General features: G+C 42.5%; 1 protein-coding gene across 2 annotated transcripts in view; it reads right to left on the reverse strand.

The window, feature by feature from the left end:
• Positions 1 to 5036: 5036 nt before the first annotated feature.
• Positions 5037 to 15750, reverse strand: part of ABCG1 (ATP binding cassette subfamily G member 1) — a 45838-nt gene continuing 35124 nt past the window's right edge. For both annotated transcript variants that reach the window (XM_035115537.3, XM_035115538.3), the window contains exons 9-15: positions 15125 to 15273; positions 13806 to 13907; positions 12727 to 12895; positions 11268 to 11368; positions 10275 to 10433; positions 9632 to 9750; positions 5037 to 8388 (exon numbers count right to left, since the gene is read on the reverse strand). In XM_035115537.3, coding sequence (XP_034971428.3) covers positions 8160 to 8388; positions 9632 to 9750; positions 10275 to 10433; positions 11268 to 11368; positions 12727 to 12895; positions 13806 to 13907; positions 15125 to 15273 — 1028 coding nt within the window. In that variant the 3' untranslated portion in view covers positions 5037 to 8159. The remainder of the gene's footprint in view (positions 8389 to 9631; positions 9751 to 10274; positions 10434 to 11267; positions 11369 to 12726; positions 12896 to 13805; positions 13908 to 15124; positions 15274 to 15750) is intronic.

Here is a 15750-nt window from a genome sequence, read left to right on the forward strand (position 1 = left end):
TTGGGTTTGGTGTGCGTGCGTCAGTAAACGAGGGGAATTAAGACTAAGAGAGCTGAGTGGGGGGGTTGTGCTCGTGTAATCTCACTGTATACAAGTTGTACAAGTGACAATAATAAAGTATTTCAATATATTTCAATATTCCCCCCCTCCTTGCCAGAGATCTAAACCAGATGTGGAGAACCTCAGGCCTGGCAGCCTCTCTCTCTGGGCTTTTGGGAATCTCCCCAGGCCATGGGTGCCAGGTGCCCAGGTCCCTGAGTGCTCCAGCCCCCACAACATGCCATGAGGCATGCTGGCGTCAGGCAAGTACATCAAAGGGCATGCTGACGTCGGATGGGCATGCCAACAGTATGCGTGGCCCTGGGCACCCACGGTCCTGGGGGCAAGCTGGCAGGTCTGCCTCAGGCCACCCTGCCTGACCAGCCCATACTTCCTACTGATCTAGTCCCACCTGTTCCCACAAATAACAACAACAGCAACAACAACAACATATTTATTTACTTATTTATTTATGCACACCACACCCATCTGGCTGGGATTCCCCAGCCACTCTGGGCAGCTCCCAACAGAATTAAAAGCACAATAAAACATAAAACATTAAAAACCTCCCTAAAAAGGGCTGCCTTCAGATGTCTTCCAAAAGTCAGATAGTTGCTTAGACATCTGATGGGAGGGCATTCCACAAGGCGGGCACCACCACCAAGAAGGCCCTCTGCATGGTTCCCTGTAACCTCGCTTCTCGCAGGGAGGGAACCGCCAGAAGGCTCTTGGCACTGGACACTGGGCTGAATGATGGGGGTGGAGACACTCTCTCAGGTATAATACACACCCATTTTCACCCTCCTTCTCCTCACCCTTTCCTACCCCCACATTAAATTAGCTTCAGAGCTGTATGTGATCCTTGGCGCACAGGTTCCCAACCAATTTTACATAAAGTGCAGACCCATTTGATATGTCAGAAGTATATGGAAGAAATTAATATTAAGTGCTGTAAAGCATAGTTTAGCAGATGTGTATACACAAGTATAAACCATGATGTTCTAATGTCTTTTACAGAATTGTATTAAGTAAAAATATTTTTGAGCAAGGACCATTTCTGGTCTCACTCTGCAATGAGGAAATCTCACAGCACCCTCTAGTGTACAATCTTTGACTACATGCCAAAAAGTAGAATAAAAATCAGCATAAAGAGGAGAAATGTAAGAAGAACCCATTAGTCCATCTAGCCTAGCATCCTGTTGTCACCGTAGCCAAACAGAAACCTATGAAAATCCTCTTTTTAAGTCATCCAAGTTGGTGGCCATCACTTGAAAAAATGAATCCCATAGTTTGGTGAAGTACTTTCTTTTTGATGTCCCTGAATCTTCCATTGTTCAGCTTCATTGGATACCCCTGAGTTCTATTATTAGCATCTCTCTCGCCATTCTCTCCACACCATGCATAATGAGATATACCACTGTCAAAGGGTTTCTTATTCTCCATTTACCTTCTAGACAGGGAAAATGGGAAAGGGTATTTTGGTTACCGGGTCCCACTTATGTAAGTGCAATTGCACAGTATGTCTTATAGAATAAGGTTTCTGTGAATTAGCAGAGAACGCCAATTTGTTTTAATGTGACTAAAAAGGGACTAAAAAGAGGCAAACTTGGGAGTGAGTAGACAGAAAAAGAGAAAGGCAGACATATATATATAGCATAAAAACAAAAAAAAAAGTGGGTCCGGTGTTTCGGGATGCAAGAAGGCAACCAATTTCTGTTCCAACGGTCTTTCTCACAATCAGCACTGTTTCCTTTCTGCTGCCATTCGGTTTCTACTAAATACTGTGTTACCTATCTTGCTGTCTACTATTTAATGCAATTTATGCAATTAGTTACATATGTTACTTAAATTACAAACTTAATACAATGACGCAATTATTTCCACACCACCTGTTTCAAGGCAGTTATGTTTCATTTGTAGACTGAAAAACAACAACGATGATGAATTCTGATCAGTATTAATTGGATTGATTTCCATTCTGGGCATGGGATGAACAAGCAAACATTGGCAGTTTCTGCTTCTTTTCCCATTTTTGTTGGAATTCTCCAACATCCCCTACTGTTTGGGGTTAAAGAGTGATCCCAGAACTGAAAATCTGAAGGGTGGTTGACTCTGGCCATTGAAGCGACCAAGCTGATAATCTGAAAATAGCAATACTTTTATTTTATTCTCTGTTTGTTACATTGTTAAGTGTTCTCCATTTTCAGAAAACAAGAGCTCTAATTTGGAAAATAATGCACATACAAAGATCCTCTAGGAATTAACTATACAGAAATATACAAAGCCTCTTCATGTTAGTATCTTTAAAGTACAGAGTTAGAATGCCAACATCCTAAATCTTTTGCTCAGGTGCATGAATCAGGTACATGTCGTTCACTAACATTGTCTAAACTGCAAAATATGAACAAGTCACCTGGAGGAGGAGGAGGAGGAGGAGCAGGGGGTAGAAAGAAGACAATGTTTGCATATATCTACAACAGTGCAAATGTATCACAGCGTGCAAGCAGCAATAGTTTCTAAAACAGCAAAACCAACAGGAATCGAAAGTAATGCAGGGTGCATTACACACCCAAGAGAGGAGAGCTAGTTGACAGACAGCAACCTTTACTAAACTCATGTCCTCTGGCTGGTTTGGGGCCACAACTCCCATCAGCCCCAGCCAGCACAGCTGTTGATGGGATTGATGGGCGTAATGGTTCAAAACATCTGGACAGCATCAGCTTAGCAAAGGATATCATACAGTATATGCACACTTCAGCACGCTGAGTTTTTGACATTTTACTTGCATTGACTTTTGCGTTTTGTTTTTAGTTATTATTTTTCTTTTTTAAAAAAACCCCACCCGCATATACACACACACATTAAGTATCTTAAATAACTAAATAAGGTTTAAGGGCAACAGCTCACCTCATCCGAGAGCCAGTATTGTACAAATAGTTTAAATCCAACGTCAGCAATACCATACACTACAACTCATATACAGAAAATCATTTTTTAAAAGAACGATGCCTCGTAATCATTAAAAAAAGAACAATTCAATGTTTCGTTGAAAGCTACAAGGACAAATATTGTTGGGTTCTTTTTAGACTATCAGGCTAGTAAAATTTCGGCAAAACCTGAGGAAGTGAAGTAGATCCACAAACTATTGAGTAGTTCCAGGTTTCTAACGGATCGCAGAAATAAAAGGAAAGATAATCCTCTGGAAAATACACTTACAGTGCAAGCGCAAGCCTAATCCTGTCTACTTAGAAGTAAGTCCTGTTGAATTCAATGGGACTTACTCTTGAGTAACTGGGGTTAGACCTCATGTCAAAGCTGAGATCTCGAGGCCTGAATGAATATGTAGACCTAGAAAACTGTCATTTCCTACTTTTGATTTCATTTTTTTGAAAAGCAAACACCTTGAGCCCTTTTCACAAGAAAACTGCAGGTGTGTTGAAGGTGTAGAGAGAGAAGGAAGAGGAGGAAGATTGTGGCTACTGTTGCTGACCCCAATGCTTGCATGTTCAGCTGAGCACCTGAGCCAAATCTATGCACATGCCAGGTGTATGCGTGATATGGGACCCTGCCTTTTGCTGGGTTCCATAGTCCATACGCCTGCAATCTGCAAGCACACAGGGCCTATTTGCACATAGGAGGGGGAACAATGGGCACAATCCTGAGTCGTCCCCCCACCCCCATGCATTTGTGAAATATGTGAAATGAGCTTCTGAAAAAGCAAGAAAGGAGACCCTTTCTTTGTTGGAAGAAATTGATAGGAACTGTGCAGCTTCCCTTTTTAACTTTTACACATATGTCATTTCAAATGCAACATTTCCTTTGCTGTTTTAAGAAAGACCCACTTGGGTATCCTTTTTCAATGGAAAAAAAATCGTTTGGGCAGGATTCAATACCAGAGGCGTTATGAACATTCCACGGTTGCTTTGAGGTCAGGTGTCTCTGCCATAGCTATGATAACAGATGGCTCACATGCTATAGCAAACATTGCCATTGCCAAGCGCTTCCACAAGCAAGAACAATAGCATGCACGATTGTAACTCCTGTGGAATTATCTCCAGCCACGGAAGCAGAAGATGACTGCTGTAGCTATGAATACATAAATGATTGAAAAGAAACAATAGGCCACAGGTGCAATTCTTTCACAGTTTTTTTCCCCCATTCCTTGCAAAAAAAAATTCTCTCGTTTTAGTTTTGTAATGGAATGCACCAATACAAGTGGAATTATTCAAATCTGCTAGATACTAAGCCAGGAACATGTTTTTTCAGTGCACGATTCACCAAGTAAAAAACCAGCCTTCATCCACCTGCTGGGCTGGCTGGTCATCGTGGGAGTTGCAGTCCAACAACAGCCAGAGGACACAAGGTTGGCATGGGCTGTGTTACACAATTCATCACATTGAAAAGGAGCTATAATAATTATCATAAGGTAATAGAATTTGACATTTCTCTATAACTATGGGGCACAGCCTCTATATACAGCTAGTGACAGGTCATACCAATCCCCAAACCACTTGAAAACAAAATGCCCTAAAGCACCCACTAGCATTGTGATAATTGAAACTTAAATATATAATGACTAGTGTCATGCTTGCTTCTATTAAGGTAACAAAAATTGTTCAATATATTTCTGGATCGGCTCATTTTCTTGTTAAAATTTCATTTTCCAAGCTGCACCACTTTAGCTGGGTCCCACGGTGGCAGATTTGTTTATTTATTTATGAGAAAGTATGCCATGGAGCAAGTGGGTAGGAATAAGAATATTATAAATGATTGCGGCAAAAAGAAAACAACCCAACTTTAAATTCCCCAAAGTGAAAATACAAAATGGACATATTGGCAAAGTAATTTGAAGCTATTATGGAAAGCATCAGGAAGCCAGTTCTTCTTGCCCAAACAAGTTCTGTTTCATCTTAAGTAAACCCATGACATCTAATTCATCATTCGCAAACTGTGGAAGGCTGATTGTGGCTATATCCTACAATCAGATGACATTCATGTGACATTCACCTGCTCTAGGCAGTTTTAGCCCTTTGCCTCTTCATGGCAATATATGGAAGATGGAATATTATGGTCAATCATGTCTGATTGGATGGATGGACAAAGTGGACAGCGGGGGGTCTACTGCCACCAGCAGGAGATATGTTGCCCCAAGTGCAGAACTGATGTAAAGGAGAACATTCTAACATCAGCTTGGAACATAAGAACACAAAGAGGTGTCTTGAGTTTTCATTTCGTCTTCCATCAACTTCCTGTTGTGCACCTGTTCCATTTTTAATCAAAACCAGTTTTGTGCGTGAGGGAGAGGTTTACACACCCACCTCAATTTCAATCAAACACAACTGTTGCATTGAAAGCCCATCACTGACTTATACTGAAAGCTGCAACAGCTTTCTGATAAAAAAAGGGACCAGAATAAAACCCAACACAACAGATTACCACCACGTGCAAACTGGAAGGTTCTCTTGCGGCATTCTTTCACTGAAAAGTGAAGCATCTTAAAACTTGGAGGGGGTGGGTGGGTGGGACGACAACATCACATCACAATGTTCTGCTCATTGTATTATGATTTTATGATCTCAAGTTGAAAGAGTTGTGCCTTTAATGCAGGTTCTTGTAACTTTTGTAAAAAACAGAAACCTGTTTAACCTGAATTACAATAATGAATTTGAGGACACGCAACTAGATAAGAAGTCTGGTTATTTGAACAGCTCCCAGATTACAATGACAGGCATACACTGTCACATCAGATTACTGTTGCCTTTGGGTAAGGTAGACCTTATGGGTTCCTGGATGCCTCCCTGCACTTTGGGTCTCTAGCTGGTGGTACAAATTTGAATCCTGCCATATGTAAAAAGGAAAGAACTTATTATCTCTAGCAATATAAAGCTGTTCACAAAACAATCTAAATTGTATTAAAATGTGCCATTTATCACTCTAGAAGCCAATACCTCTCTTCAATCTTACAACTTGTGGGGAGGGAGAGACACCCAGAAGCTGTGGCTTTATTCTAGCAGTTTTGGTTTAACAAAGATCTCTCTGAGGTGCTTAAAATAGCCTCTTGAACAATGGCTCTTCTAAATTACACACACAAAAGGGAATCTCACTGTGATCCAATTTCTTTGAGTGGGCCATTTTATCTAGTTGCTGAATGAGCTGCTGAAACAAAACCACTTCTGGCCTGAAAACAGCCTTATTTGATTCGCTCATAAAGTCAACATAATGTCATTCATTCAATGTCCCAACCTGAGTGCACTGGGCTGAACTTGGCATGACGTTTGGATCTCTTCCAGATCTAGGGTGCCTTACTTACTTCCTACTCTGTTAATTTTCCATATCATCCTTTAAACTGTTGAGTAAGCCCACAATTACTATACAACATTCTGCCAATATACAGAAGCACATTGGCTTGGCAGAAATCAGGAATGCAGAGCCAACTCCCATCCATTACCCTGCATTCCTTTTACGAGGCTGACTTGGTCCAAAAGGAAAGCAAAATGTTCATGGATGGCAAAAATTGGTTAATTATTGTTTAGACCTGGGATGGTCAACGTAGTGCTCTCCAGACTTATTGGGTTCCAACTCCCATCAGCTGCAGCCAATGGTCAAGGGTGATGGAGTCTAACAGAATTTGGACAGCACCATGTTGGCTGCCTCTTGGTTGCAATCTAGCAACCAAGCAATCCAGCAAGCTTAAGCCATTTTATTTCAATGGGGTTAGGACAGTAGAGAATGGCATAGTGGGGCAGTGATGCCCACTTGACCTCCTGACAACTGAGGAGGAGCTGCTGCTTACCAGAAGGAGAACAGCAAGGCAGTGGGGAGGTTGACATGATGCAAATGCGCCAGATGAGCCAATCCAGCACTCCTGCTGGTGCATTTGCACCATGCTGACCTCTCGGTCATATCTCCCTTCACCCTCTCCCTCCTGTAAGTAGCAATGACTCAGCTGTTGGGAGTCTCCATGCTGCCTGATACTGGGTTAGAGCCACCTAGCCTCTGTGTTGGGTTATGACGGCAGTATGTATCAAAATGTTTTGTGATAAATGTATGTTGGAACTCATGAAAAACAGAACCGATGACATTTGTTTTACATGCTGGCCTTGCAAAAACTGGAAGAACTACATATGCACCAGAGAAACATTTTACTATTCCATAAGGAGTCGTGACATTGCACCATTGGCAATTCTCCCGTCTGTCAATATCTGTGTTATTAAAATATTTTAGAACATTCAAACACATGTTTAGATCTGATTCTATTTTGCTCAGACTGCATCAGATTCCCAGTGCAGGAATACTCAAGATTTTGCATCCACGGGAGGTAGTTAAAATGTGGACAATGAATATTTCAAATACCATAAGAAACATGGATTGAAAGAATATCCTGAAATAAAAATGCTAAAAGGAATCATCTGTGGTCAGCTTATAGATAAGATGCACTTTTTGCACCCTAGAATTCTTTTTACAGAGTTCATGGAATTTGACATTTCATTCTAATATTGTGATTTGGGAGTATGAGGCCAGCTCATGAGGATAAAGCTCCAGAACTCTGCATGTAAAGAAGACAACAGATATCAAATTACTTATATATCCTTTCTTTTAAGAAAAAAACAACCCATTCATTTTATAAAGGTTTGAAGAATTTGCAGACATGTTTTCACAGGAGATTTCTTGTGGGGGAAATGCGTGCAAAAGTTCAGGAAACTTGCATTGATGCAACAGGATGAGATAATATATTCCTCACATTTCGGCAGGACATAGAAGAAAGATCCCAAGCCATTTTTTTTTTACCTTGTTGCCATATGACTACAGCTACCTTACAAGAAAACACAGCTTCCATGAGAAAAAATTCCTGTGATCAGCAGCAACGGCTCCCAGATGTGAAACAAGGTTCCCTTCTAGTTTGTCTTCCTAGTTAAAGCTAGAAAGCATAAAAGAAATATGACCAAACCCAGTCAGTTCACAATCATGGTTAACTATGCGTCCATTAATCCATCAGGACGTGGTTTTCTATGGGCTAGATCACAATCCCACTTGCAACTCGGCACTGGAGAGTTGTCTGCCACAATCAGACAATAACAAAAGTCTACAACTGCACGTTGTTTGTTGCACCTGCTTCCTCTCTACCTCTCTGCTCGGATCTTGTATCTGAGGACAAAGTAGGCAATGAGGCGTAAGGAGACGAAGAAAATTCCAAGCACGATGAAGTCTAAATAAAGTTTAGCATTTTCTACATCCAACTCTTTGAGGATGGCCTCTGATTTTTGAAAATGGCAAGTCTCATCTTTGTCGCAGTGGAGATCTTCCCGATCCAAACCATAGATGGATAGAATGACACCCTCAAATCCGTATCTAGAGAAAATAATAGTTTGCAAGGTCAAAGCGGAATCAAATCTATCATACCAAAAATAATAATCAAGTACCTTAAAACAACAGTAATTGAATTAATTATTGCTTAAGGGGTTGGCCATTTTAATCACTATATTTACATCCATGACGATCCACATACAGTCCCAAAGCTAAGCCATAAAAGCAAGAATGACAATATCAGTAGCTTTAGTTTCTGCTTGTGGTTGTTATGTGTTGCACAGTGGGGATATGATGCTAGATCTGGATGCAGTTCTGAACCATTGCTTGTCAAGAAATTTGCTATGAAATTCTAGACAAATTATAAGATCTTACTAACCTAATTGACAGAATTGTTATGAAGGTAAAATGGAGGACTTGCATCAGAAAACAAGCCAGCTGAGAAAAGAAAAAAATCCCTAAACAAATACTATTGGATACCCAGATTAGGTAAGAACAATCCTAACTGCAGAAGCAGTTTCCCAAATAAGAAGTTAAACTAATTCTTGCTAGATTGTAGCCATGTATGAAACCATCAAACTCCCCTCACCATATCACTGTTTTGGCTTTATCTGCAGGGGAAGAGGGATGCCCTGGCCTTTGGTAAAGGAGAAGGTGCACTACTAAGAGATGAGATTGTCTTCCCTTTTATTGCTGTTTCACTGACTTGCAATTTTATTGTATAACTTGTTGTGTTGTGTTTTGTTTTCTAGTGTGTTGGCTTAGATTCTTCATTAGATTTTGCTGTTTGAGTATTTCTGTCCTGGGACCTTCAAATGAAGGGTGGAGCACAAATGCTTTAAATAACTAAATAAATTCCAGTTTCTGCAGGCTAGTCACCCGCTGGGAAGCTGGTGAGGGCGATTAATTGAAGTAAACCTGCAAGGATCTGTAAAGTGGGGCACTTCCACAACTATGTATGATGACAGAAGGCCAAAACTTCCATTTCTTCAGTAGAGAAAGGCACAAAGGTGTATTGCCTAGCTGTGGTCACACAGGGAGTATGTGCCAACACTCTCTGAACTAAGCTTTGAAAACAGGATTCTCTGGCTCAGGTCCTGTATGCTATCAAGTTGATCAGACTTAGGCAAACATGGTCCCTTTAAACTCAAACCACACCCAGCCATTTTATGCACATGGTCTCATGTTTAAAAAGTGCTAACTCTCGAAACCAAGAGGATGCATTAATCAACGGGGAAACTTTATTAGAATTGCACTTGAAGTGCCAATCAGCACCCTTCACATTTACCTGACATATGAGATGTAGGACAACCATTGGAGGTAAGCTGGAATGGTATCGAAGCTGACAAAAAATCCTGAGAAGAGGAGAACGGGGATGGCTGTAACAGGGCCTACAAATGTTGCCACCTAAAATAAACAATAAACAAAAAAACAGGCAGAAATCAAGATTAAAAACTAAAGCAAAATGAGAGTCACATTTTTGCCAGACCCATCACTAACAGAAGGCTTTTCAATGCCAATGGCATTCGTTGGAAGGCATGCACCATCCTTAAGCAGGCCAAGTAAATTGAAGCTACAATTGCCAAAAGGAACAGGGATGTGTAATCCAGCCTTCACCAAACCGGTGACCTTCAGAGCTCTTGGACGATATGTCTGATCTTCAGCTCAGTTGGTAGAGCATGTGACTTTTAATCTCAGGGTCAACTGTTTGAGCTCCACATTGGGCAAAAGATTCCTGCATTGCAGGGGGTTGGACTAGATGACCCTCGTGGTCTCTTCCAACTCTATACTTCTATGATTCTATGATCTCACCAGCGCCCACCAGCATGGGCTGATGGGAGTTGTAGTCCAAAACATGTGGAAGGCAGCAGCAGCTTGGCCAAGGCTGGTGTAATATCGCCCCCCCCCCAAAAAAAAGCAAGAGCCAAGACCTGGAGTGAAGTGGATGCAGCCCCAATCAGAAGCCCCAGTGACTGAGCCACGAGTGATGTCATTGTCCCCAGTGCTGCAAACAGGACAAATCGGAGCGCGTCGGATGGTTGTGAGGTCATCCAGTACACAATGCTACAATATGCTACAGGAAACATAATCTGCAAAGAGACAGACATCTTTTAAGGATTATGGCATTATACAACTTCTTTCTTTTTTGATAAAATAATCGGCACTGTGTTTTGCTTAGGGGAAGGAGGAATGGGAGCTTCCTGCTACATCAGCTCTTTATGGTATCACTGTGGGTTGCCATCTTTCCTCCCCACATCCAGTGATGGAACACATGGGAAGAGGGATAATACTTTTTCTTCATCTCATCATGTAAGCCATATTGGTTTAGCAACTTTTCAACCAGTGTCCACCAGCACCTTTCAGAAGAGTGCTAACCATATTTTGAAATTCACTGTTGTTGTTTTTCGAAAATATATCACATAGCGGCATGCAGAATGTTTGTCTAAACTCCTTGCATACTACCCCCTCCCCTCCAAGGGAGGCCAGGCCACCAACTGTCATGCTATGCATTGTCCCCAGCAGCAGAGCATAGGCCTGCACTGCCCAGGGCGGGCGCGCTCCCAAGGGGAGCAGGGCATGGGGGGTGCCCTCCCAGGCGTGGGATAGCCACTTGGGTGCATAGAGCAGTGCACCCCCTGCAGTCAGAGGCGGAGCGAGCTGCCTACGGGGATGGAGCAAGCCACCGATGGCGGACATTCGGGGGGCCGTTTGCCCATGACTGCCAAATGTCACCCCCCTCAGCAAAGACAACCAGGGTGGTCCACCCCCATTGCACTCCCCTTCCTCCACCCCTGTTTGTCCCCACTGCAAAGCTGCCCCACATGCACACATTCATTTATATGGAAAGATAATAGTGTGCATTCAGGATTCCTACTGTTGTTGCTGTTCTACAAAATTACAGAGAAAGATGTGAAAAGACCTACCTGAAAAGGGACGTCAGCCATTGTTTTAGCCAAGTAGTAGGCCTTCAGACTGTACCAGTAATTCAGATGTTCTCTAAGAAATACGCCCATCTCTAGAGGAACTATGTTGAACAATTAAAAAACAACAACAGATAAACTGATTGTAATTTTAGATTATAACATCATCATCATCATCATCATCATCATTCTGCCCGGACACTGAGGTCCAGCACCGAGGGCCTTCTGGCGGTTCCCTCGTTGCGAGAAGCCAAGTTGCAGGGAACTAGGCGGAGGGCCTTCTCGGTGGTGGTGCCTGCCCTGTGGAACGCCCTCCCATCAGATGTCAAAGAGAAAAACAACTACCAGACTTTTAGAAGACATCTGAAGGCAGGGAGGCTTTTAATGTTTAATAGATTACTGTGTTTTATTTTTCTGTTGGAAGCCGCCCAGAGTGGCTGGGGAAACCCAGCCAGATGGGCGGGGTATAAATATTTATTTATTTATTTATTTATTTATTTATTTATTTATTTATTTATACCCCGTCCATCTGGCTGGGTTTCCCCAGCCACTCTGGGCGGCTTCCAACCGAATATTAAAAACAATACAGCATCAAACATTAAAAACTTCCCTAAACAGGGCCGCCTTCAGTTGTCTTTTAAAAGTAAAATAGTTACTTATTGCCTTGACATCTGCTGGGAGGGCGTTCCACAGGGCGGGTGCCACTACCGAGAAGGCCCTCTGTCTGGTTCCCTGTAACCTCACTTCTCGCAATGAGGGAACCACCAGAAGGCCCTCGGCGCTGGATCTCAGTGTTCTCATTACGATTCAAATATGATAGCTGGGCTTTAAAGGTGGTGTTCCTTGTATTCAGTCAGCATAAAGGAGCAGGTAACATGGAAGAGGTCCCAGGTTTGCAGCTGCGGCTTACCAATTCCACACCTAACCTCATGCGATATGAGGTGAGTGACAAACGGGCCTAATTTGGACCATGGGCTGCAAGTGCCCACATGGACCTCCACTGCCCTGGTCATACCTGCTCCTGCTTCACCAGTTGGGGTGTGTGTGTGATTTTACATGCATGGACTGGTCAGCACTGTAAGAATGTATTCTTTTTAGAGGAAAAGCAGGATCCTATATCTACTGATGCATACATTCATATATGAATTCAAAAAATCCTCTAGGTGGCCTATCAAGTTACTACCTGTAGACACAGAAAATACAGAATCACAAAAGGCTGAATGGTGGTTTGCTTCTGGGTCACAAAACTTTGTGGGCAATGAACAAAGACAACACACCATTTTGGGTTTGTTTTTAACAAAATAATAATAATAATTGTAATGGCCATTACATTTCCTTGTTTGATTAAAATCAATTAAATATTCAAGAGGGTGGAAGCCAAGTCACTGGCAAAATTCTCAGAGATTTCGACAGCATCACAGAAATCCTTTAAAAAATGCCTCCTGCACAGGTCATGACTCACATGTAAGGACTGTCGGCATGAGAGCAGCAAACATGAGAAACAGCATGGAAAAGAAGAGGAAGCCGGAGTTGCTCAGGACTTTTTTGGCTTCGTTTCCGATCCCCAAGTACAGCAATCCTATGAGGAGTCCAATGCCAATGTGTGATGTGATCCGCAGATGTGTCAGAACCTGGTAGGAAGGCAAAGATATGCTTGTGTTAATAACGTTTTGAGTTGACAAGTGCTGTAATGTAGCTTAATTTGGTAGATATGGATCTATCATTTGTATACTGTATCCTATCCACATTCCATACCAGCCTCCTCCAAGCTACCGTATTTTTCTGCTCCATAAGACGCACCTAGTTTTTAGAGGAGGAAAACAAGAAAAAGATATTTTCTTTCCTAGCAAGCCTTCAACGGCTCAGAGGAAGGAAGGAAGGAAGGAAGGAAGGAAGGAAGGAAGGAAGGAAGGAAGGAAGGAAGGAAGGGGTGAGAGAGGGAAAGAGAGAGAGAGAGAGAGAGAGAGAGAGAGAGAGAGAGAGAGAGAGAGAGAGAGAAGGAAGGACGTATGGAAGGGGTGAAAGAAAGAGGGAGGAGGGAGGGAGGGAGGGAGGGGTGAGTGAAAGAAAGAGGGGGGAGGAAGGAAGGGTGGAAGGAAGGATGGAAGCTAGGAGGAAGGGCGGAAGGGGCTCCCATCCATCCCTGCTCCCGGCTCGTTGTAAGCGGGGCAGGCTTGCTAGCTGCGGTTGGGAGAGGTGCTGTGCTGCACCTCTGCCAACGGCGACTCCTCTGCCTGCTCTTGTGAGCGGGAGGGACGAGCCGTCTTGCACGGGCCGTTGGGGGAGGAGCTAGCCGCCGTTGGGGGAGGCGCTGCGCTGCACCTCTCCCAACGGCGGCTACCAAGCCTGCTGTTGTGAGTGGGCCTTTGCTCCATAAGATGCACAGATATTTATCCTTCCTTTTTAGGAGGAGAAAAGTGCATCTTATGGAGCAAAAAATACGGTAATGCATGTTTGGGACTCCAACTCTCATCATTGTTTCGTATGGACATTCCTAAAGGGAGGATTTATTTTTTAAAAAAGCATTGAAACCAGCCTTACCGAATCCCTCATTATGGTGAGAAACGTTCTTTTAAACAGAATGCAAAATTGAGTAAGGCAGCTGGCTGAGAAGCTGTGACAGCCTTCTGTGGATGAAGAATCCTGAAAGAATAGACAAACAAAAATGTAGTTAAATGTACCACTTAGGACAGTCATTAGTTTTGGATCAATGAATGCAAGAAGAATTCTGTTGAATGAAATGAAGGACCCATCTAGTCAAACATCCTCTTTGCAACAGTAGTCAAGCATATGCTTCTGAGATGCCCACCAGCCAGGTAGAAAGGGAACACTTCTCCCTTGTTCTTTGGCTGTCTCCCAGCAACCAGTATATGGTTGCACACTAGAGCTGGTTGTTCCCCCATTCAGCCATTGTCACCACTGTTGGATCTATCACCCATGAATGCATTTAATCCCTGTTGAAAAACCAGTGCCCGTTGTCACACCTTGTTGATGTGAAGTCCAAAACTGAATGGTGGGTTGTGGGAACAAGTGCTTTCTACCTGGAACCTCAGTTTCCCTCCAGTCTCAGATGAGGAGGAAGAATGTTAAGCACTTGCAAATAACTCTGGATGAAGCGCTTCATGTGAACATGGCGTTTCAGGCTTTAACTTTTTTAAAACTCAGCTCATATATATTTTTCTTTTTTAAAAAAAACCCTCAAATATGAGTGTTATTGTCCTTTTATTTTTGTTGTTTATTTCATAAAATTTATATACTGTTTGAGTGTAAGTAAATAAATAACCCTCCAAGCAGTTTACAAGGATAAAGGTGGAATTATAAGGCAAGAATGATAAGCATCACCTGGTCAAATTGAAAATTTGTTTTGACTCCCCCCCCCCCAATCCAATAGCATTGAGAATACTGGAAGAAATAAATAAGGAGAATGTGAATATGAATGCTTTCAAACAAATTCAAGGGTTGTATAAAACTAAGTTTTGTTCAGAGAGGACCCACTGAAACAAATTGACTTCAGTTAGTCATGCCCACTCAATTTAACAGAACTACCCTGAGTAGAATTAACATTCGATATAACCCTAATTTAGGAGAATTTGCTTAACAAGCCTGCTTAGAAATCTTGACTGTATAAAACATTAATAACAAAGTTCATTTCCATGCAAATGTTTCCTCAAATGTCTGGTTTGTGTAACCTTAGTGCAATGGCACCAACCATGATGCAGAATTGCCATTCTTGAACTGCTTATTTCTGGCTTACAGTAGGTCAGTAGCATTGCCCCCCAAAGCAGGTGTTTGAAGGGCTGTAGCAACTAGCTCGATCGCCTTTCCTCAGCCATTTAAGTAACAATTTTCATCTAAATTACCTCTTCAGATGGTCTGTGCCATAGGAAAGGGTTAAGTTCACTTTCTCCCCCAGAGTTTCTCTTGAAATCGGCATCACACATTCCCTCTCGAACTGCCATTACTAGACGACTGTTCTGGTCTCCATACTCGCCGGAGGCAACTTCCATCACTAAACAGAACAGAAAGCAATCATTCTATCCACCTCCATGTGAAATAGTCATGGAAAAGGCAAAAGGACAGGTGCACAAAACACTCTCAGCTGGCAGGTATATTCAGAAGTGGGTGCAGAGATATTTTTGTGCCTTTGTGTAAATGGTGGGCCCTAAAGTTCAAAGGGTAGCAGTAGCTATCTCAATACTTCATGCATTTGAGAAAGTGGGCTCTAGATTACAAAAGCTACTGAATTCATGATTACAGTATTTTAGATGAGGCTTCTATCCTACTGGACCACTGAGGATGGTAAACTGTGTTCCACAGAGGGGAACGAAACTGTACAGCAGAAATAGGGAACCTGTGCTCTTTCAGGTGTTTCTGGGACAAGGAAATGCTTGTAGCATCTGCACCTGTGATATTTTCCTTCCTTCGGAAGAAATGCAGGTCACAAGTTGCATGCAGAGATATAATGTGAATACAATGCAGCCTGTTC

Source organism: Zootoca vivipara, chromosome 4, assembly GCF_965207765.1.
Source record: "Zootoca vivipara chromosome 4, rZooViv2.hap1.1, whole genome shotgun sequence".
NCBI lineage: Eukaryota > Metazoa > Chordata > Lepidosauria > Squamata > Lacertidae > Zootoca > Zootoca vivipara.